The sequence below is a fragment of the Malaclemys terrapin genome, chromosome 1 (genome assembly GCF_027887155.1).
Source record: "Malaclemys terrapin pileata isolate rMalTer1 chromosome 1, rMalTer1.hap1, whole genome shotgun sequence".
Classification (NCBI taxonomy): Eukaryota; Metazoa; Chordata; order Testudines; family Emydidae; genus Malaclemys; species Malaclemys terrapin.
In genome coordinates this window covers 148,342,478-148,366,812 of record NC_071505.1, presented here as the reverse complement: position 1 = coordinate 148,366,812, position 24,335 = coordinate 148,342,478, and the positions used below count along the sequence as shown (strand labels likewise).

General features: G+C 42.2%; 1 protein-coding gene across 4 annotated transcripts in view; it reads right to left on the bottom strand.

The window, feature by feature from the left end:
- Nucleotides 1-2,116: 2,116 nt before the first annotated feature.
- The window catches only part of GSK3B (glycogen synthase kinase 3 beta), a 239,654-nt gene continuing 217,435 nt past the window's right edge, over nt 2,117-24,335 (bottom strand). The window contains exons 9-13 of one of the 4 annotated variants that reach the window (XM_054043189.1): nt 20,354-20,392; nt 18,152-18,338; nt 12,726-12,824; nt 8,797-8,848; nt 2,117-2,794 (exon numbers count right to left, since the gene is read on the bottom strand). In XM_054043189.1, coding sequence (XP_053899164.1) covers nt 2,788-2,794; nt 8,797-8,848; nt 12,726-12,824; nt 18,152-18,338; nt 20,354-20,392 — 384 coding nt within the window. In that variant the 3' untranslated portion in view covers nt 2,117-2,787. The remainder of the gene's footprint in view (nt 2,795-8,796; nt 8,849-12,725; nt 12,825-18,151; nt 18,339-20,353; nt 20,393-24,335) is intronic. The other 3 variants (XM_054043181.1, XM_054043199.1, XM_054043196.1) reach the window with 3 other exon arrangements.

Sequence of the window (24,335 nt, the reverse complement as noted above, 5' to 3'; positions counted from 1 at the left end):
AATAAAACTCAAAATTTAAAATCAATAAAAAATAATGTACAAGCTTGAATTTGGTGAGGAGCTCCCCCCATACCCTTATTTACAAAAAAAAAAAAAAAAAAAAAAAAGTTATTCAAAGGCCTGGATCTAACATGTATAAAAGCGTTTGTGATCCTGCCATGATCCTTGAAAAAGAAAATCAGAGACACCAGCTTACACACAGACACACTTGCACCGTCATGAAGTAGAACTAAAAGAATGAGACAAAAGCTCTTAACTCTCCTTCTCTACCAACCTTGAATGAAAACAAACAAACAAACCACCTAGGACGGCACCTGAAACAAGCAGCGATTTTTATCAACTTGGTAATTTACTGTCCCCAGTACAGAGTAAATGTCTTTGCCCAGCCTTCGAGCTGTCTTGTCTATAAAGCAGATCTAGTCACTGCTACTGTCCTCTGCTTTACAAGTCTTCTAAAATCTCTCCGGACATTTGATCATCCAGGCTCTAGTCCATCATTCATGGCACTCACTGGCTGATTTCTTGCATTAACACTCCTTTCAGGCCTCAGTTATTTATTACAGGAGCTGGGGTGTTTTTGTTCAATTGAAAAATGTGATTTCCCTTCTCTTCAGCTGTAATCGGTCTAGAACTGCTTAAAAATCTTTTCTGTTGCCCCCAGTTTCACTAAATAATGAGGGACATAACTAAGGTGAATTATCCATTTTTCTTCCAGGTATATACATTCATCTGTGCAAACAACTCCCCTCCCAGACTTCCACTGTTCATCAGACAGGACAGAGGGACCTCTATGGCTGCTAAGAAACATTCCTTCAAAAAAATCCCACAAACAGGGGCAAATATGAAGCACAGGGACAGGAAATGTACTGAATTCATAAACAAACCTCCTGCCACCCTGCAGTGACTGAGTTTACTTAGCCGCTACTGCTGGCTACTCCTGGGCCACACATAAAAGTCTGTAATGTCAGAAACAATTTACTGTGCCTTAAAGATCCACAGGTCAAGTAATAGCCCATAAGCACCAAGGTGACTAAGGTTTCTCTGAATGTGTATAAGGCCCACATGGACATCAGCCTCAAGGATAAGACAGACCAGGTCTCAAAAGTCTATTTCTACATTGCAGCTGCAACTTCCTGCTGCTCAACTGACTCTTTCCAAGAATATTGCTTTAACTTCAGAAATGGAGACTTTGATTCTTACACCATTCACCACTACAGAAAAACACTCCTTAAACTCAGACTGGAAACAAACATTCATCTTATGCTTCAATCAGACAATTTAACGGCTGTAGACAAAATAAAACTCAAAAAGCAGTACTGTATCTATGTTATACACATATCTATTTATATTATATACACACACTTATGTAGTCAGCTTCCCCTCAAGTCAGCAGGTACAAGTTACTGTTGATATCACTTTGATGTGTATTTTATTCTACCAATGTAAAAACATCATAATGGCAACTCCACATGCATCAATAAATAAAGATAAAAAAGCAGGAGGTTAAAATGATGAAATTAAATACAGATTCTAGCTGTGGATTTAAAATTAGATCTATAGAGCGTGGCAATCTGCAAGCTCAAACTGCAGTAAAAAAAATATTACAAATAAACCAGTAGATTGTTACAGTTCACATTATAAACTCTGATGTCCTTTTCCTGTGTGCATCTCGGGAAAGGGCATCCCGTTCAGAGCGAAAAACCGAAAAATGCTTTCACAGTGGCCACTTTCCAAAAGGCCCCATAACTCCGCCTGCCCCCTCCTCCTGTGGGATTCCATTCATCATCTTCTCTCTGCTGGAGATTAGAGCTGACTGGCCATTCTCTTGCACTACATGGCTCTTTTAAAAACAAAGAAGTCCAAGACTTGGTGGAGGAGCTCAGACTAGGCAAACAAGCTGCTTCAATAAAGCTAACCAGGTGTGTTTGACATGCGTGTGTGTATATATTATAAATATATATATCCCACTTGATAGACTTTTTTTTCCATATTGAAGCTGCAGGTTTCTCTATTGCTAGCGCTAATTTTTAAAATAAGTCTTCCACTAGCAGTTCCAAGTTTAGACATACAGTAAGCCCCCCCCCCCCCCCCCCCCGGGCTACCTATTGTCCTATCACCTCCCCACCTCCCCGACCATGCCAAAGGCAGTTCTTCCGATAGCCTAGATATGGATTCACTTACAAGAAACGCTTAGCTCTGTTGAATGATCCCGGCTAAGCTCCCAACCAAATTCAAGCTGTGCACTACACCAAAGTCTGAAACTTCACTTAAAAAGAAAATAAAAAAAAGAGGTTATAAAAAAAAAACAAACGTCAGCAGAGAATGAGGCTTTTTTTCCTTCTTTCTGTTGTGGGAGGGGGCATGAGGCAAGAGTCCTGGTTCTGAAGTACACAACAGCAAACTTTCCATACGAAGAGATTGTCAAGGGAAGAGACATTGATGTGTTCTATTGCTCCACTTTCCCTTCTCCCCCCCACCTATTCCCTTGCCCTGGAGACCCCGCAGAGTGAGAATACAATGAAACTGGTTTGTATTTATAGATATTTTACAAGGTTAAATAAGAACAACAATAATAATAAAAAAATTGAACACTAAAATGAACAGGGTTTTGTTTTGTTTTGTTTTTTTCCTCTTTTTAATTTTCTTTCCAAATGTGACCAGTGTTGCTGAGCAAGACTCAAATTACTGGTGATTTTTCCTGTGCAGCTGGCTTGCGTGGGACCACTTCAGGTGGAGTTGGAGGCTGATGCTGAAGCTGCGTTATTGGTCTGACCTCGCTCTCCTGCATTAACATCTGCCAACGACAGAAAGGGGAGAGCAAAAAGCAGTGTTACTTCCAAGCAACAGGCACCTCAATCAATGGATTTGACCTTTATGGTGCACACAGCCCTACAGCCCCCACCAACTTAGAACCGATGTACTCTGCATCACTGTGCCATGCTGTGGGGTTAAGGGGTTCTCCTGAATGCAATCATGGGTGAGGCAGGAGTGATTCAATGGGGCATGATCTGCAAGCAGCATATTACTGACTCAAATGGAGCAGCAGAAAAGCCTTTTTCAAAGGTTGAAGTCACCAGGGTACTAGCGCTACCTCGCACTTTAAACCACAAGTGCGTATAGCTGTATGCCAGAGGCGGCCCAGGGGGAAAACCTGCTGCAACGCTCACAGTCATGTTAGAATTCAGTAACTGTACTGGCATGGCAAGGCACACTCGCATTCCCAAAGTATGTATGGCTACCACAAGCTTTCCCATTGGTGCTTAGGCTTTATATTGTGTCCATCATGTAGTGAAGCCATCTCTGTTAAATGTGTGAATGAGCCAAGACAATGAAAGCAACCAGCCACAGTCTCTGGTAGAACCAGCTTGTGTATTAATGTGTAATTCATACACTGGTTCCCTCAATACGTGACTTTCAAGTCTATTGCTTTATTTCAGGGTGGATTTGATTTAAATCACTAGTCAGGAAGACTCAATTTAATCATGATTTTCTACAAAAAAGTGCATTCTTGTTGGTTGTTATAACCTTAATATATATTCTTCCCAATTCATAGATATAGGTTTCATTTTTAGAAGGTACACACTATACATTTTTAAACCGTGATTTATTTTGAAAAGTTTTCAGATGAGTTTTACAGCTATATCAGAAAATGAATGATTGTTTGGTTATTTCATTTACCAAAGGTAATTGAAGCAGATATTTATGAAGTCACTGGGAGGTGAACAATCTCCAATTCAACAGGTTAATCATTAATATTTGGAGGATTTTCTTGCCAGGCTGTATTAGGAGGAGAACATCACCAGACATTAAAATTGTTTTATTTAACTAAAACAACAATGTTAAGTATTCTGGATTTTTTTCTTCAACAGCAAACATATCATATTTTAACAAAACAAGCATATGTCCCTCACTTCTCACATTTATCTCCAGACTTCTTCTCCTTGTCCAGATGTATTCCGCCCCCAACAATCTTCTATTCATTGAACTTTTTGAAACTTTGCACTTTTAGAGAGAGGTAAGGGATTGATTCTGTATGCACAAATTTGCAGAGAGACAATAGAGTTGAGGTCTGTTATTTCTCACCTCTCTATATTAATTTATTTTAAAACCTTTTTGCTGTTAACACGCATGTTACCTCTGGAGAGACAAATCCACAGTTTGAGAACTTCAAAACTAAGCATCTCCGATGTATCTTCTAGGTTCAGCACTGAGTCCCATTGGGTAGATAGAAAGATTAACCTAAATAATCTATACAGAAGCCCTTGGAACCCCATAAGATTGGGTCCCTAATCCATGAACTATTGGAACTCATTTACCAAACCTTTCTTAAACATTACATGAATGTATTGTCTCATACTATAGAATTAGAATTTATAATCCCTATTCCATGAGGAGATATCTTTGAGCTATAATGTATCTTAATTAAAACTATCTTTAGATAGGTTTTTTCCTGAAAAAGCATTTTATCAAAAAAATCTAATTTAAATTAAAAAAATCCAATTTTTATTTATTTTTTTTAAATAATTGATTTTTATCCACCCTGCTTTATTTTGTGGTTGCTGAACACAAGATAGACTTGCCACCTTCCTAACTGCTGAAAGCAGATTAATGTCAAGGCTGAAGCCAGTAATGAGGCTTATACAATGCACTGTTGGAGGATCAGTGCCTGGAGGTGAATAACCTGAAACACGCTCTCTCTCTTCCCTAACTCAGACAACAGTGTTCACTGGAAAGAGACTCTATAGTGTAAGATGGGCATGTGTCAAGATACTTTCTAAGGAAGTGCAGCAAAGGATTCTTTCTTTTTCCTATTTCTTTGGAAACTCGGTCTTTTCAATGGCATTCTTTCATTTGTTGTACAAGAAGTAGCACAGATCATTTCAGTTTATAACAAAATAGAAATCTGTTGGCAAGCTGGATCTTTGACTGTGACCGAAAGGTCCTTCCAGAGAGAATCTCAATGTTTTGCTGGTGCATTTGTGAACATTTGAGGAGTATAGGTGACGTGTAAGAAGCCTGGAAAAAGCAAATATTTAAAAAAGGATAAAACAAAAGTCAGGATGCTGTTAACTGGGTAAAATATTAGAGGTGTCAACACAGAAACCTATATATAAGAACATCATGATGGCCAATTAACCACGTTTTTGTAGAGGACAGACAAAGCTGATAAATCTTATGCACAATTACAGCTCTGGTGGAAAAGGAAAATGTATCTGGTATAGTCCCACACAGAAAACTAAGCTGTTGTCCAGTGAGTACTGATAACACAAAATTGGCTGACACAGACCATGAAGAAAGAGAAATTTATGATCATTACAAATACTAAGCTGGAGAAAGGTAATAATTGAGAATTAGCACAGGGCACTCTCCCTTTTATTCCCTACTCCCCACTAACAAACTAAAAAAATACAATTAATTGTAAACTAATCAGTGTTGCAGATGGTATCACACAAGAAGCTATCACAACACAGCTGAGGTTAGATTGGATGAACATAAACTGGAGATCTTGAGAGAAATAGGCTCATTAAAAAGGGGGCAGAGATTGATGTAGGTAAATATAACAATACAGTTGAAGGAAAGCATTGGCTAGCACAAGTACAAAATCGGAGGCTGTGTAGAGAAAAACTGGGGGCGACACCATCTCCACACCAGTAAAGAGCTTATCATGCAATGCAGCTGCAATAAAAAATACAACAGTATCTCTAGGGATATACTGTGCAGCTGAATACATGTTTGATGATGAAGTTCTTCTATCTAGCCATTCTTAATAATGACCAAAGTAGGGGGCACCGCACTGGAAAAAGGACACTGATAAATAAGGAAGAGAGCCCAGAAAAGCACAGCACTGGATGATGGAAGAGTGAGACAATACGCTCCAGGAGAGAGAAGGTTAACAGTACATCATCACCTAGGAGAAAAGAAGACAAACGGAAAAAGAGAGTGACCACCTACCCACATCTGAGAAGTGATAACCAGGATCAGAAAATGGGATTATCAAGCTGAGAAGAGAAATCCTACTCCGGGTAGCAGGCTATTTTCCAGTCCTGGCTTCCCTCCACCCCAGAATGGTTCCTCAAATGCAGTAAAAATCATCCCAATGTACTTAAGATAGCAATCCAATATTTTACCAGTATGTTGTTGGCATTATCGACAGCCCTTGGATTTAAAATATAGTCCCTGCTGTTCTGATAGCTATCCGTTCACGCTAACTATCTAACTCACCATCACACTGAACATAAGAAGGGCCATACTGGGTCAGACCAATGGTCCATCTAGCCCAGTATCCTGTCTTCTGACAGTGCCAGAAGCAATGCCAGGTACTTCAGAGAGAATAAACAGAACAGGCAATGGAGTGATCCATCCCCTGTAGCCCACTCCCAGCTTCTGGCAAACAGAGGCGAGGGACACTTCAAAGCATGGGGTTGCATCTTTGCTCATCCAGGCTAACAGCCCGTGATGGACCTATCCTCCATGAATTTATCTAGTTCTTTTTTGAACCCTTTTACAGTCTTCACCTTCAAAACATCCTCTGACAAAGAGTTCCACAGGCTGACTCTGTGTTGTGTGAAGAACTACTTCCTTTTGTTTGTTTTAAAGCTGCTGCCTCTTAATTTCATTGGGTGAACCCTAGTTCTTGTGTGGTGAGGAGGAGTAAATAACACTTCCTTATTTACTTTCTCCACACCAGTCATGCTTTTATAGACCTCTATCATTGTCCCTGCTTTTTCTATCGTGTCCCCCCTTAGTCATCTCTTTTCCAAGCTGAAAAGTCCCAGTCCCATTGGGTATGAGAATACATATAACAGACAGCATCACTGTGTGTTCTGTTTACCACTTGTTGGAATATGCTATGACTCTTGATTTATTGCCCCTGAAGACAGCACAGCTAAAAGTGTTAAGATGTAATTATCAAACGGACAGAGAGGAATGGGGAAAAGTCTACCCCCAAGTGATGTACATAAAACCTGCTTCTCTCATGGTCAGTTTGCTAGCTTGAGTTCCTGCAGACCATTTGCCTCTGATCAGCTGTGTGTACACATTAGAGGGAGGGGTAAGCAAGGAGACAGCCTAGGTTCCGATACTTGTGGCTCTTCTACAACAATATATACAAAGGCCTTCCAATTTGGGATCAGACTGTGCACACTGCTCAGGGAGCTGGTACATGCCTGCAAACACCCATGTGCTGTACACCATGAACTCTAGGAAAGACATCACCTTGGCTTTTCTGCAGGTTCTGTGCTGCCACATCAACAGAGTGCAGGCTGGGGAGCAGGACGAGCGCAGCTATATGCTAGTTTCAGTGCCTCCATACTAAGACGCTGCACTGAAAGCACCCAGCACAGAAAGGGGCCCTGCACACTCAGATTCTTCCTCCTTCGTTGGGGAGTCAGCACTTAAGTAGAGTACATGAGGAAATCTGTGCCCTTGACAGAACCAGTAAAAAAGAGAGAAAAAGCCTTTTTGTTGGGGTAGATTAGTGTTTGTGCCACTGTGATAAGCACTTGTGACTGTGGTGTTTGCTGGTTCCCGCTAAATCTCCCCAGGCTGGGGAGGTGACTGCAGCAGGCTCAACAGTGCTTGGGGTGAGACTGTTCTCAGCCAGAAGCCTCCTCATTATCAACCTGACAGCTCTGCACCTGATGGAAAAATACCATGTATTGGGCTTAGGCCTAATTATTGTCTCCACAGCCTTGTCAAGAATGGTGGTGATCTACTGCTCCTTAAGGCAGCATTTTGCTGGTGCTTCTCCCAGTCCTACTTCTGGAATTGCCTCTGCTTTCTGGTCAGGGACATGGTGTCCCAGAAGCCTACCAGAAAGGCTGCTACATAGGATGGAGCTGCAGTCTGGGTATTACAACCCTCAGATGCTCCTTAATTTAAGAACTTGTCAAAGGCCACAGGGATTTTCATTCCTGATATATTGCAATGCTAACCTGAAAGGACACCCTGAGGTAGCCTGCCAATAGTTTGAGGGTCCTTAAAAGGACAATTAAGGACTGCAGGGGAAGGGTGGGGTGAGACAAAATTCGTCAGAGAGATGTTCTTTGAGCCTAGAAATCCAGGCTCATGTTGTACTTTACTGCTCTCTATAGAGAACTGTGATCTAGTGGTCTAAGCCCAAAGCTGGGAGCCAGAAATTTCAGTAGCTGACACCCTGTGTAATCTGTGCACCTCCCTGAGCCTCATTTTCCTCGTCTAAAAAACTGGGATAATACTTGCCTCTCTCTCATGGGTGATGAGAAATAAATGCTTTCCAAGTGCTGTCAAGGTGAAACTGCACATCTATGTGCTAAATATTACTTTATTATGAGTGTCGTTAAGGTCTTGTGCAACTGCCCTGCGCTGGCAGGCAACTCTAGTTCCGCTCTGTCCCACCTTGCTGTTGAGGATGCTGGAACATGTCTCATTTTAGATCAAAGGGATTAGCACAGCATGACGCATCAGAAAATGATCCCTGAAGCTATGCTGGCCAGGGTCCCATGCAGGATGGCACCCCCCCTCAGGTAGAAATGCTGACTAGCAGAGCAGCTATCTGGCCGCTTGTTGATCCAGGAAGAAAAATACATGATGTTGTGGCATAAGGGCTTTATTGACACTTTTAGGATGACCTGCATAAGGCACTAGTGGAAAAGCTCTTTGTGAACAACACAATTATTCCAAACTTGACGCAAGTACAACTTTCATCCTGCCCCAAAATCATCATGTATTCAAACATGCCACTGGGTCAAAGAAATCCTAGTTTAGGGGTGTTTGAGTAAGTTTACAAATGGTATTGGAGCAAAATTTCATACCCACCTTCCTGAAAAGCCAGCTCCCATCAGTACCATGAGCCCACCCGTACAGGAATCTGAAGGAGAGGGAATTTATAACCAATGTATTTGGAAATCTCTTAAAAATTACACACAATAATTCCCTTTCACATACAGCCAGCATTTCAAGGGCTGATATTTCACTGGGCTAGAAGCAAGTGACATTCACTCATCCAGGACTAAATATTGCCCAGCCTGAGCCCCAGGCCAAAGACATTTTTGAGGAAATCAGGTAACAGTCAGCTGGGAGGCTTTTTTTCTGGGAGCATTTTACACAGGAGCTGTTTGAAGCTATGATGTTACAGTAAGTTCTGGGAGGGACTGTTTAGCAGGTGAAGTTCAGATAAAGCTGTCGAAGTTGCATGATAAATGCATTTCAGCAGATAGCTATTGCCACCACGTGTTTGATGGCAGCAAACACATTCAGAGACACACTATAGACCAGATCCTCATCTGCAGTAAGTTGGTGTTGATCCAGATACTCAGCTGGGTGTAAGTCACTGTGAAAATCAAATGCTGGTTGTGACCACACATATAATGTCTCTCACACAGTGTGTGCATTCAAGATGTTGGTTGGGATTCCATAGGGGGTAGGGATAGCTCAATGGTTTGAGCATTAGCCTGCTAAACCCAGGGTTATGAGTTCAATCCTTGAGGGGGCCACTTAGGGATCTGGGGCAAAATCAGTACTTGGTCCTGCTAGTGAAGGCAGGGGGCTGAACTTGATGACCTTTCAAGGTCCCTTCCAGTTCTAGGAGCTAGGATATCTCCATTAATTAAAAAAAAAATTATTTAAGTTAAAGCTGAGTTGAGTTTTTCACTTAAAGCAGAAATTCAACCCATCGGTTCTTAAATTTTTTTTTATGCACACTCCCTTCCCCAGTATACGAGTCTACAGATGTCAGGGCAATTTGCACAGTGCCTGTGTCATCTTATGTGTCTGTACAGGACCTAGCACACAACGGGCGTGACTGGCTCTTCTAGGCGCTATTGTAACAAATGTTAAATAAAGGTGTGCTACCATTCCAAAGACAGTGCAGTCTACATGCCAACAGAATTTGGGGAGAGAAAGTCTAACTCTCCTGACCAGCATTACCATGCTAGGCTTGGGGAAAACTACCAATCAGAGGATATTTTAGAGGTTATTATCTAACCATGACTCTGCTCTGGACTCAGGAAGATGTAGACAGTGTTCTGTCATGCTGAAAATTGGCTCCCCCATCCCAGTTTTGATCAGCATAGTATCCTGAATTTTCAGCTATTGCATTATAAAGACACAGATTTAATGTCGCTATGTAACAATAACACTTCAGCACCATCAGAAGTGACAGTGATTATGTAACAAGGCCCTAAGGAGGGTTGTTTGTGGGGACTAAACCTGGACTCTCTGGATTTTGAAGTCTGAGCGGCTAATACCTGAGCTAACTGATCAGGTTCACTGGCGTAAAGGCACGGATCGGCGGGTAGTGTTCGATGTATCGCGTCTTGTCTGGACACGATAAATCGATCCGCGAATTGACGCCCGTACTCCACCTCGGCAGAAGGGGTAAGCGGAGTCGACGGGGGAGCCGCGGCAGTTGACTCGTAGCCGTGAGAACGGCCAGGTAAGTCGAACCTTAGTTCCCGCCCTTTCCCCCTGCTAGTGTAGCCCAGGCATAAGACAAAATGCCACACTGTATTACCATGCAATTATAACCCAATAACTTGTGTAACCTTTTTAAATCTCATGCTACGTCTACAATCAGCTAACAGCTCACCGCTATAAGAGTGGCTTTGAATAATTTATTTACAAGGGCAAACGTTTTGCTGAAAAGTGTCATTGTCAGTGTGGGTGCCCTGTGTCAGATGGCAAACCCATTCCCATGCTGCTCTGATACTGGTTTAATGATTAGAAGAACTTTGCTGCTCAGGGACCCAGTGTTTTTCAAATGCGGCCACTGTGGCCACCAGGGGTTTTTCCTGCATCCACAACAGCTTCTTGCGCAGAGATGGGGGAGGGGGCAAAGCAGTGGTCCCTCCCAGCAGCACTCAGGGGTGGGCTTCAGCCCCCCTCCCCCGGTTCAGCCAGAGGCTCTGGCAGAAGGCTTCACCCTCCCCCAACTTCAGGGCTTTGGATTTCAGCCACCCCCACTCCCCACCCCCCGGCTCCAGCTATGGGGCTCTGGGCTTCTGCAGGGACAGCCTTACTGGGTACTGTGGTCCAGAAGCAAGAAGTGGGGGAAGCCTGGGGTCTGAGACCATGGAAGGAAGCCCGGGGCAATGGGGGGAAAGCAGTGGGGACCGGGGGAGGCGAGGGCACCAAACTGTATATTATTTTTATTATTGAGTCTGCAAAAAAACCCTACATCAATCAATTGCAATGATTTGGGCATGTAAATATACATATTTGTTTTTTCTGAACTTAATTAACTATTTTAGGAAATATTGTCAGAGCAGCCACGAGCAAGAGTTAGTCATCACACTGTGAGGCCACCAAAAATTTTGTTGAGACACCCCCTGGTCTAGACAGTGAATTCTATTGCCAGAGCTAAAGCAAATCAGGTTTGCACAATTTCCAACAGAGCCTAATCCTGAAATCTTAATTCAGGCTAAATTTCCCCGGCACAAGAATTTTGTAAGAGTAAGAACTACACAGGTTTGAGTCCAAGGTCATCAAAATAGCTGTGTATGCAAGAGACTATGAAGATGTAATTGAAAGTTATGAAATATTGAACAATATATCAAAATTCCTCTGTAGCTGCAAAAGATTCTCATGAGGATCAAAGACACCGGCCCATCTCAGCAATACAGTGGCTACTAAGAGGAGGGTTAAAATGCAGACACTAATTAGCCAATTTTTAGTACAGTTCACATTTAGGACTTGACCTGAAATGCTTTCCCCCCATGTGAGCTCTTCGAAAGCTGTGCTAAGCAAAGCAAGGAAAGTGCTTTTTTGAACTCACACTAGTTAATTTCTCATCACCTCTAAGCAATCATACTTTGTTCCCTGTGCACATCCTACAGCTCATCTGAAAGACAACACCTTCAGCCACACAAAACCCCTGAGAGCCTACTGAGGCATTGGCTCAGCACTGGCTCAGGGAGAAAGAGTGCCCTCTCTTGAATCATCAACACTAGATCATACTTGCACTCCCAAGTTTTCCTTGGAGATCTCTTAGCCAAGCTCTAACACTGCTCAACTTGTAAGTTCATATAGGATCACAATACACCACGGTAGGTCTCCAGGCCAGTAATGAGGTTTTTTAAGTTTCTGACAGCAAGAGACAGAGACAAAGAAGAGAACCACTCTTGGTTGGGCAAAAAGCCAGAGCATTATTTGGTGCCCAAAGCTGGTATAAGGGCATCCACAATAAGAAGCTGTAACTGCTTAGGTGCAGCAGAAATCAATACACTAAAAGTGAATCCCTTGGTAATCCTTTTTGGAAGTGCTAATGTATTTTGCATTAGTGAGAAAATCTTGTTTATCCACAATCAGTCAAAATTTGATTGGAAATAAACCTTTCAGATGAGGCTCCATTTACGGAGCTGATAATTTCTTTTTTGCCTAGGCCTCTCTAAAACTAGCTAAAGTTTAGAGCTTAACAAAATCAGCGCTGAATGTCTGTGGAGTCCAGAAATTAACTGACCAGGAGGATCTTTAGAAGGTGAGCTTATTCTCATTGTTCCACTTCTTCACACTAGAAATTTGAGTGAAAGACACAGACACTAGGATGCGTCATCAAAATGAGCTGGGTTAGGACTCAGGTTAGTATTGCCAAAGTGCCCACAGCCAGCTAATCCAACAAGACTGAGTTTAAAATGGAGTTGGAATTAAATTATTCCTCATCCACCCCAGGGTCTGTTACTCAAGCTTCTTAATGGAAGGAGTGTCGTTTGAGAGAGAAGGGAGACAGGCAGGCAGGCGCATGTTCTCACCTGAGGCTGCTGTAGCATTTGTAGGGGTTGAAGCAGCTGCTTGATTCCGAGCATGAGCAGGGATGAGGATCGAAGCCAAAGATGGGTTACTTGACAGTTCTGGAGGGGAGGTGGAACAAACAGAGTTAGCTTATAGTCCACACAGAACCTCTGCATGCAGATTAACTCCTTGGGTTTCTCAGCAAACGTAACCATCAGTGAAATGCATGCCCTAATAAACAAGGTCACATTACACTTCCATGTATGTCCATGAGCAAGAGGAAGCCACAGTGATATCCAGCATGGGAATTTCCAGAGCAAAGCGTCTCTGTACAGCTACAAGAAGTGATAATTTCCCAGCGAAAGTGGATGACCATGGAGTTAGCAAAGCACCGACCAATCCTGGTCCTTGGAAACAGCCTGTTAATACAACTTCATTCTGAGAATCACCCTTTCCCTTCATGAACACACCCACTCACAGTCAGCTTAAAGGAGAAGGCTGATGACAACAGTGTGCTGCTTTGGGCATTGACTGTTACAGGTTCTCCAACAACTCCAGGGAGTCAGTACCTTGACTCACAAACTCCATTAGAGACACAAGGTGGGTGAGGTAATAGCTTTTATTAGACCAACTTCTGTTGGAGAGAGATACTAGCATTCGAGAGATGCCACTATACTGCTGAGATGGGACGGTGTCTTTGTCTCTCTCGCCAACAGATGGTCCAATAAAAGCTATTACCTCACCCACCTTGCCCCTCTAATACTCTGGGATCGACACAGCTACAACTACACTGCATTAAACTTCACTAGTCAGGGACCTACAAACCCAACACCAGTGACATAGTTAAGTCTCTTTAAATGCTGCCAAGCAGCCTAGAAGGGCTGATACTTCCTTTGAAGGCACAGTGAAAAGCCAAAGGGTTTGATTTTCAGGTCAGTTAAATGGAACACAAAAGTTACTACTGTTCTTTCTAAAAACATAATTTAAGAAAAACAGAACAGTCAAGTTGCTGAGGCCCCAAATTTAAAATAGATGCAATATGTATCGGAGTAACAGGCGTCTTATAATGGCAACTGGTGGTAACACTATGAGCTAAGTGTGATGGGGTGGAGCCGATTAGGTCATCAAGTGATAATACTGCAGGCTGCCCTGAAGGGGATCAGTCTAATACTACACCGAAGCTGGCAATGGAGCAAAGAGGAAGGAGAGTCTCCTGAAGGCTGTTTCAGGAGTGGAAAAGATTGCCTCTAAAGGAAGCCACATCCAGATAAAGCAACGGGGCAGTCACCTCAAGGAAGGAGGAAAAAGACAACCCTTGGCACTGCAAGAACTCGCCTGGGAGAGAAGCGCATGCAGACAGTAGTTATAAACCCTGTAAAGAGAGAAAAATCTGTCCTGAAACCAAGTCCAATCATCTCACAGACACATAGGGTGGTTTTGTACATGACTGTCACTAGCTACTGGGTTTTATTTATGAGGCAGATTAAGGAGCCTATATCTTTTCTGTAACATGTACACTGAATTTAGCGCCTATAAGGGCTGACGTGTCCATTTGATTTTTTTATTTTTGTCAACAAATAACGTAAAAAGAAAAAGTAATTGACTGAGAAGCCAAGCTGGAGAAAGCCCATTTCGACTACTTACTAACCTCTCACCAGTGTAGTGTTGGGCTGTGCTTCCTCAAAATACACAGAAATACTGACTGGCCATAAACAAACACAAGTCACTGCAATAACTGAAACCAGACCAACACCATCTAACTATGAGCACACGGCTATTAGCCGCTCCAGGCCCAAAGAAGTTACTCCACTATTTCCTCCTTCCCCGCCCCAGAGTAATTTCTTAAATCAGTTGGTATAGGGAACCCACTGTGTATCTCGCTCTTTCTACAGCTCTGTTAGCCACTGGCATGTAATCCAACAGGGAAATGAAGTGGAAATATGGACACTCATTCATCTTGCTTGACACAGTACCCCTTGACGGGTGTGTTTTGGAGATAGCACACCCAGTTAAAATGTATTGCGGCCAAGTGTCTCTAGCCAGACTCCCAATGTCTAAAAGGTATGGCTGACCTAGTATAACTATAATGAGTCAACACAGCTTCCATTCCACTGTGATTCTTCCTGCATCCAGTCATTAAAGAATTCAGCTCACACTGGCAGAATAGCCACTTTCACTCACTAAGCATCTTCCCACCTGTGGTTCAGGCAGAAAAATTGACTAGAAGTGCAAACATGTTAGAAGCTACACTAGGGAGTAGAGATAATAGGCAGAAGAGGCCCGCACCCTCCCCATTGTACCTAGGAATCTAAATTCAGGATGCCGTGAATATCACAATATTTCAACTAGAGAGGGATGGATCAATTCAGAGAAAATAACTGACCCAAAACAAACTGCAATTTGTTGAAGTTTAATTAAAGCTTTGGTTAAAAACTTGATTGAATACTTGTTCTCTCATTTGTGTGTAGCTGCAACACACCTCCTGGTTCTGCCCAATACTGGACATGCCAAAATACTGCAGGGAATGGCTAGATTTGTGTTATCTGCAGCCTGCCTGCCTCCCTTCTCTCTCAGAAGATTTCCAGCCCAAGATATGAAAAAGAACCTTAACTTTAGGGTGCCTAACTGAATCAAATCCCCAACTCAGGACTCTGAAGCCCTCTCTACACTCTGTTAATAAATAAACTAAATATGGCTGTAGGAAGCCTTTGCCTGGAATGCCTTTAGATTGCAAAGACTTCAGCATCTTCTGTCCACACACAATTGTCCAAGACATCTTACAAAGACTGGCTGCCACAACTTGGACCATGACTTTAGTTCAGTTCTAGCAGAATCAGTGCAGTTTACAGAGGTATATCCCCATCAAGGAAAAAGGAAGTCAAACATTACAGAGGTACCAGGTCAGCTTGTCCTCCTAGCTCCATCCCAATGCAATGTCTTGTGTTTGGAAATAGACCAGTAGCCTCTGTTCCCAGTATCAATGGGTTAATTACTTCAGGAATCCCAGAATGCATTGGTAAAACTACATTTTTAAGACCTGTTTGCCGCACACGCAAACATTGCTAAACAGTCACAAGGACAAGTCAGAGGACCAAACTTTTCACGCAATTATGTCCCTACAACAATTTCTTCTCAACATAGACAAGCCCTTCAGAGTTTCAGCCCCCATACATTTCAGACTGCACCCGCTTCCAAGCCAATCTATTTTGTCTGAAAGTAAACTGGACCTGCAAGAGTACTCAGAAGGTTATAGTGCAAAGATTTCTAGTTATGTGGAGACACAATTAGGTTTCAAATGAAACTTTCTGATTAAAAAACCAAAATAAAACAATACACAGACTGCTCTTTACTGCCTAAAAAAGACACTGGCAAAATGGCAGCTCTGTGTCAGAGGCGGAAAATAATTTTCTGATCTGCTGGTTCAACTGCAAAACTTCAGGCTAGTAATGACTAACACAGCACAGTAGTAACAGGAATATCAGATCCCTCAGTGGGACTGAGCTGGTAGGCTCTGTTACAACACTGGTAGTTCAGGGTGGCAAAAATGTGTAAATGATTGTGGATGGACGTGATCATAGAAGATTAGGGCGGGAATAGACCTCAGGAGGTCATCTAGTCCAGCCCCCTGCTCAAAGTGATGTGGGAGGTTGTGCAATTTCAGCAATACTAGCAACACTTGCACAATGTTGTGTGTGGACAATGTTTTTTACAGCTCTAGCAGGACTAAACAGTACAACAATCTCCCCTTGTAATGTATATCAGCCCTGTGTGTGTTGTTAAAACTACATTCCAAATCGGTTTAGCCTGTCCACTCTCTCTCTGGGAAGTGTTTTGGTACAACCAATGCAGTGCACTTCCCACATGGGTAGTGTGAATCATGTTAAGTTGGGGTTCTCAAACTGGGAGTTGGGACCCCTCGGGAGTCGCGAGGTCGTTATATGGGGGGGTCGCGAGCTGTCAGCCTCCACCCCAAAACCCACTTTGCATCCAACATTTATAATGGTGTTAAATATAAAAACAAGTTTTTTTAATTTATAAGGGGGGTCACGCTCAGAGGCTTGCTATGTGAAAGGGGGTCACCAGTACAATAATTTGAGAACCACTGTGTTAAGTCAAAAGACGACATTTGTGTTTACCCTCCCTGGCAGGGCTTGAACTAACGTGGTAGCACGGTTTAAAAGTTACATTGTACGGACACAAACCTTGCTTCAGTTACCTGGGTAACAACTGGGCACCATGTTCCAAAGCTGGGAGCATGGACAGGACTCTGTTTCAGGCATAAGAAGGTGGATCTTGCACTTACTACAGAGCAGGCCTCCATGCCTAAACCACATGAGCAGAACTGGAATGGGAACAGATCCCTAGCAGATAACAGTGCACAGGGATTCGTCCCCGCCCTAACGCTAAGAGCTAGCAGCTATTTATGTAGAAGACTACACTACAACACTAACAAGCTTGTACACCACATTTCTGGCACTCCATACTTAACCAAACCAACCCTGAAGACTCATCAACTGTGAAAGGAGAGAATAAATGATGTAAGGGATGTAATCTTTGCATGTACATATTTTTGGGGGGAAAGGAGGGGAAGGATGGCTAATTTGGTACTGGTGTGGCTGCAGATAGTTCAACATGAAACATTTCAGGGTCATGCTGTGTAATTTAAAAAGTTACTTCCTCAAAAGTTCTTACTCTATTTACTACTGGATGACAGATGTAGTATTTACAGCCCTGGAGAACTAAGGACTTCATATTTCCCCCTCCAGACCAGACAACCTGGGCAGCAGCAATGCAAGCTTTCCCACATTGCTTCCCAACAACCTGCTTCAAACGTGATGAACAGGCAAAAAGAACAGGAGTGCTTGTGGCACCTTAGAGACTAACACATTTATTAGAGCATAAGCTTTCGTGGGCTACATCCCACTTCTTCGGATGCTGTAGTCCACGAAAGCTTATGCTCTAATAAATTTGTTAGTCTCTAAAGTGCCACAAGTACTCCTGTTCTTTTTGCGGATACAGACTAACACGGCTGCTACTCTGAAACATGATGAACAGGGTCATCTTTAGAAGGCAATTCAGTCTCCCGTGGTTCACTGGGTCCTCAACCTTTGTGGTGAGACTCCAAACAAAGGTGTCACTTGGACTGTGGACACTAGGAATTGGACTGAAGCTGCAAACTTACTTTATGCAATCAGACAGTAATGACTTCCAGTCCCGTGGACTGAGTTTGAATCAATAATGCAAGAAGATAACGATTTCATAACCCTTTCCTCCCCTCTCCCAAAGCTGATGCAGTCCATTTTTGAGAACAATCACTGGCTATACAACTGGTCCATGTTCTTGCCCCACCTCTTGATTTTACTACTGGGGGAATGGCATTTGTATCACAGAACTTTTGGCACAGTGCTTCTTCCCAACGGAAGGCTCCTCAACGCTCACAGGCTACCTTGAGTGGTGAAGTTGAAGAGTGCAGGTTTCTCTCGCCCATTGGGTAGTTTGACATTTGGGTCCCGTAGTTCATCGAAGAAAGAGTGCGCACATGCTTCCAGGGGAGTCAGGCGGGCAGTGGGGGTGTACTCCAGCAGACGGCTACATAGTGCGATTGCTTCTGGTGGAGTGCGGGGTCGGAAGACCTACAGAAAAACAAGAGACAGATTGTTTGGACTTGTTTCTTTTTTATTACTGCAGCAAGTCTGAGCAATTAAATCTCTCAGTGCTTAGTGAGTTGAAACTAAATGCTATTTGTGCTAATATAATGGGTCCTCATGTGTTGGGATGGGAGAATCCAGCTTCTGGGGTTGAAAAGGTTAAGTGCAAAGGGTTTTGCTGTGTGGGTGAAGGATGCAATGCTAGTGAAAGGCTGCATGGGAGAGCTCAGAAAAACAATTTTAAGAATTAAAGGAAAATTCATTGATCTTATGACAACAAACACAGTGGGTGAAATCAGCCATGCATATGATGGGGAGAGGGGTGCAAATGAGCAGGATTGACTGAAAGTTAAAATTAGAAAGGTCGCCAACATTCATTTCGGCAGTAAACAAATGATTTTTCCCCCTAATGTGGATTTTTGCAGGCAAGTTGGTCAGATTATTGCTATGGATGACACTGTTCAAGTTTGGAAATGAACAGGCTTGGTGCAGAAAAGCTCTAGTTCAAGTTTACAGGTGCTTCTTCTTCTTGACCTTCTTGTGTTAAGTGATTCCTATTAACAGGGATAATTCCTGCACATTTAGAGTTTGTGAGAACATTAAAGGTGGTGAGTGAGAAAGCTATTTGACTCTCTCAGAAGTTTACCTTGAGGATATAAAGCACAGAGTTCACAGCAGTTCTTCCTTGAAGTTGTAGTTCAGACCCCTTAAAAAATGATCCTACATAGCCAGAATGACACCCCAAATCTGCCTACCCCATCTCATTACATTCAAGGCAAAATTGGACAGTCACATCCATGTCCTTAACACCCTGCTCGAGCAGTTTCCGTTCACTCTGTTGCACGTAGAATACAGGCCAGGGAGAAGTGAGGTGGGATGGGAGTGTTAAATTCTGATGTCAGCATTTTTGATGCAATTGAGCTAATCCAAAATGCTTTTGCACCAATGCAGGTGAACCCAAACCACCTAGCACCAAGGAATGACCTATCCATCACATGCTAACTGACTGCAGCCCCAGGCACCTGGACAGGCTCTGCTTCAGTAGATTTTAAACTGAAGACATTTATGCTCATATTAATTAAAATTAATCAGGTCACTGACAACAATTGACTGTTTTTTTTTTTAACCCGTTGGTGCCCAGCTGGGTCAGGAGCACCTGAGTTAGTTCTAATGCATTCTGTACTAACTCATCATGTCAGGGAATCCTGACTCCTGGAGTCAAAGAGTTAAGGTACTAAGAGAGCAGAATTGGTTCAGGTTGCTGGGAAGATACCGTGGGCACTACAGTAATGTAAGAAATAGCTTCAGTTTGGCACAAAGGTCCAAATGCTGTAGCCCCTGCAGTCACAGAACTTCTGCTGACTTCCACGCTTGAAGTAGCTGTGTGTATATTTTTAGGGGGAGGGTAGAGGTAGATGGAGGTTATTTACATTCTGTGTCAAAATCCATTGCCTCCAGAGTTCGGATTACTGACCACAATACAAGGGTGGTGCAGTGGCATACGTTTCCCAAGCTACAGCCCACACAAGAACAGGACAGTCTCCTTTTATTAAATGAAGATAAAAAACAGAGAACCACTGAAATCTGCCCTTTAACAAAGGAATCCCTCTGACACCCCTCCCTTAAATTCTTCATCTTTCAGGTCAGTGAACTTCTGTCAACATTTATAGAATTTAAGAAACAACTGCTCAGTCTCTGTCTGGACTGGGAATGAGTCACTCAAGGTAAGCAATTACTACAATAATCTATATGTCAGAAACTGAAAAACCAAAAAACCCCACACAAATACCCACCCTCCGCAAATAAAGAGTAATTAAAAAGTGAAACGTGTGCAGATCTACGCCTATCTAATCATTACCTTCTTGTATGACACGGGGAAAATATTCACCTGTTGCTAGCTGATGTGTGGCTGTTTGAACCCAACTTTTCCACTTCTAGCTTTTCTCTCTCCTCTTTTCAAGACTAGCCCTAATAATTTGAAAAAATGTTTAAGTACATACCCGCACTCCTGAGGTGAAATGTCCTGTTCCTGACGAGTCCTAAAGATGATAATGCAGTGAAATAATCCAAACAGGGGGAGTCAATCCAAAAGAGAATAGTCCAGCAAGGAAAAATATATCCAATATTATAAGAAATCCATGGCGTGGGGGACATAGAAAATGTTTATACAATTAGAAACTTTAAACATCAGTCTCCATAGCAGCAAGTCCAACTTGACCACAGTGTATGCCAAAAAAATTGATTGTGCAATGGTGAGGCATAGTATAGAAACATTTCTATGTTAATTTATGTTCCAATGCCAGTGCGTTTACTAAAAAATAAATAACAAAAAAAGTTGAAATCAAAATTCTAACTAGAAAGAAAAGGGTAACTGAGCTGCCATATTAAAGAATTTGCAGTCCTCTCTGTCCTGGATATAAATGTCCATAGACAATGGGGCTGAATTAGTTTGTCTTAGTGTGTGCATCCCTCATGCACAGACTACATACATATTTTTCCTCTGTAAATCTGTCCCAGAGACACAATGTGAAAATTTTTTAAAAAACCAATTTATGATTTCTGCTGACGAGAAAATAAGAAGTTTTAATTTGTATTTCTAATTTGGCTGTCTTAAATTTGTGTGAGCTATGAGTGTATCAGGCCGCCGCGGATTATTCTCCATTTTGGATTGACTTCCCCACCAATGGATTTGTTTTGATGATGTTATCTCTTTAGGATTCTTCAGGAACTGGACATGTCTCCTCAGGAGTGAGGGTATGGACTTAATTTTCTCACTTTATTGTGGGATTTTCCCCCTTATACCCTCACACCCATTACTTAAAGCAAAAACCTGCATCTTTTAGCTATAGTAATTCAACACAGTTCCACCTGAAATTCTAACTAATTCACCCACCAAGAACTACACAAAAGGGTACAACATTAAACATTAAGAGCAAGGGACAGTCACAGTTACAGGTGAAGTGCACAACAATATGTATGCCAACACTTGAGCACAATGGGGCGCATCCTGAAAGCTGGGATGGTGTCAGTGCTCTATTGTGCCTAAGTGCCTAGAGGACAGACGTGACTCACCGTTAGCTGTGAACTCCCTCACTTTTATGTTCTGGTGAGACAGTTAAACATTCTTAATGTAGTTTTCAGTGAGGGAATTGATTTAGTAAATAATCCGCGGATTATTTTTTAGTCTGCGGACTAAAATTTAGTGCACGGACTAAAATCCGGCCCGTCAGAGTAAAATCTACTTCAATTTACAATACATCTGGGTGAAGGGGAAAAAAAGCTAAGTTCACAAAGTAAATATAGTTGGGGAGACTAACATTTAGTATGCAGACTAAATACGGCTGGGCAAAATGCGCAGCAAGGCCACAAACAAAAACAAAAAGAACAAAAAAAAAAAAAACCCACTGACAGGAACTTTTAAAGTGATCAGATACTACCCCACCTGCGCAGCAATTCATTTTTATAAAATGAAATAACTCCTTTTTTCAAGGGGAGATGTCCACAGTAGGGACACACTAGTAAATTTCATTTTCAAAAATGAACGTGTTTTGGAGATAAACAAATGCAAAAATAAAAAGTCTTTACATATAACATTTCTCAAGCAGAATTTGCACTTGCATAACTCAAAAACTAAATTTCCCAAAACCACCATTTTCAGGCTGAGACCTCGCTTGCCAGAGTTTCAACCACGATCACATTTTTTATGGCTGAGTTACAAACCCTGTGAAAATTCTTCTGTAGAACGGACACGTAGATTCATCTGAATAGCCATACAGCTTTTTCCTTCCACTCCCCAATGACTCTCTATTATATCAAAAAGCTGGAATACAATGCTAGTTCTTCCTTTTTTCAGGTCTGTTGTCGATGTTCAAATGCTAATAAACCTTCATGGCTAAATAGGAAAACCAAGTCTGCTGCCTCTTCCAAATGGCCCCTCCTTCCTAATATACACTGTGATCAGTGTGCATTTTACTAATCACTTTCCAGAGACTGGCAATCATCTTAGACCTTTCAAAAGCCATTTGCCAAGTTAAATATCTCTAATACGACACCCTGTTCCATTCCTCAAAAGGTGAATTAAGAAAGAACTTATGTGAAGTCTTTGTTCACAAGCAGCATATTCACCTTTAATCTTCTTAATTTAAACTAGCTGCAGTTGGTTAACAGTGCTCATGACCTGGCTGAATTTTAAAATCTTTCTACAGTGAGAGTGAGAAGAAAGAGGACAGACACACATCTTGCTTTACTCAATCAGCATTCAGCTCTCAAACCAGAGCTCATGGGGTACTGGCAACTATTGTTTTAACCAAATGGCTAGTCTGACTTTCAGTCATTGACATTCTTATAACAGACTTTTTTCATGCACAACATGGAACTCTCTTTTCTCTGTATAATTAACCACCGAATCCGAGGCTTGACAATGTTACCCCAACGTGCTTGTCTATCCTCATATGTATTACAAGACATTATTTCATGCCATCAGCCACCATGTGTTTTGCATGCAGATTCTGGCCACTGTTAGCATGCTGTGACATCCAAGAGAGCAGAGGCTTATTAAAAATAACTATGTTGCTATTGCATAAGAACAGAAGAATGGCCATACTGGGTCAGACCAATGGTCCATATAGCCCAATACCCTGTCTTCTGACAGTGACCAATGCCAGGTATTTCAGAGGGAATGAACAAAACAGGCAATCTTCAAGTGATCCATCCCCTGTTGCCCATTCCCGGCTTCTGGAAAACAGAGTCTTGGGACATTTTAGAGCATGGTTTTGCATCCCTGCCCATTCTGGCTAATAGCCATTGATGGACTCATCAAGTTCTTTTTTGACTCATCTAGTCTTGGCCTTCACTGCATCCTCTTGCAAAGAGTTCCACAGGTTGTGCGTTGTGTGAAGAACTACTTCCTTTTGTTTGTTTTAAAGCTGCTGCCTCTTAATTTAATTTAGTGACCCTAGTTCTTGTGTTATGAGAAAGAGTAAATAACACTTTCTTATATACTTTCTCCACAATAGTCATGATTTTATAAACCTCTATCATATTCCCCCTTAGTTGTCGCTTTTCCAGGCTGAAAAGTCCCAGTCTTATTAATCTCTCCTCATATGTAAGCTGTTCCATACCCCTAATCATTTTTGTTGTCCTCTTCTGTACCTTTCCTCAATTCCAATACATCTTTTTTGAGATGGGGCGACCACATCTTCATGCAATATTCAAGATCTGGGCATACCATGGATTTATATAGAGGCAATATATAGAGGGGAGGGATAGCTCAGTGGTTTGAGCATTGGCCTGCTAAACCCAGGGTTGTGAGTTCAATCCTTGAGGGGGCCATTTAGGAATCTGGGGCAAAAATCTGTCTGGGGATTGGTCCTGCTTTGAGCAGGGGGTTGGACTAGATGACCTCCTGAGGTCCCTTCCAACCCTGATATTCTATGATTGTATGTTTGCGTTAAGTTAAAGGGCAAACTCTGCTATACTTCCTGTGGTCTCTCTTGTCTTTACAGATGTAAGAGAGTAATGGAGACTGATTATTTCTTCCAAAATAATGTAGTTTTTCGATAATTCTTCAAAAGTTCCTCTCTCCCATTTTTCACAATCTGTGTTATGGCTGTGCCATATTTCCATACTTATTTTGCTCCTGTTTTTTAGTCTAACAGTGAAAATAACTGTATTTGAAATAAGTAAAAAACCACTAAAGTTTTACTGGCAAGTTCAGGCCATCCTACTCTGTGTGTAGGGGGCAATGGTTTAGTGTCATCTGCAAACTTGCTGAGGGTGCAATCCACGCCATCCTCCAGATCAGTAATGAAGATACTGAACAACACCGGCCCCAGGACCGACCCTTGGGGCACTCCGCTTGATATCGGCTGCCAACTAGACATGGAGTCAGTGATCACTACCCATTGAGCCCGATGATCTAGCCAGCTTTCTATCCACCTTATAGCCCATTCATCCAGCCCTACTTCTTTAACTTCCTGATCA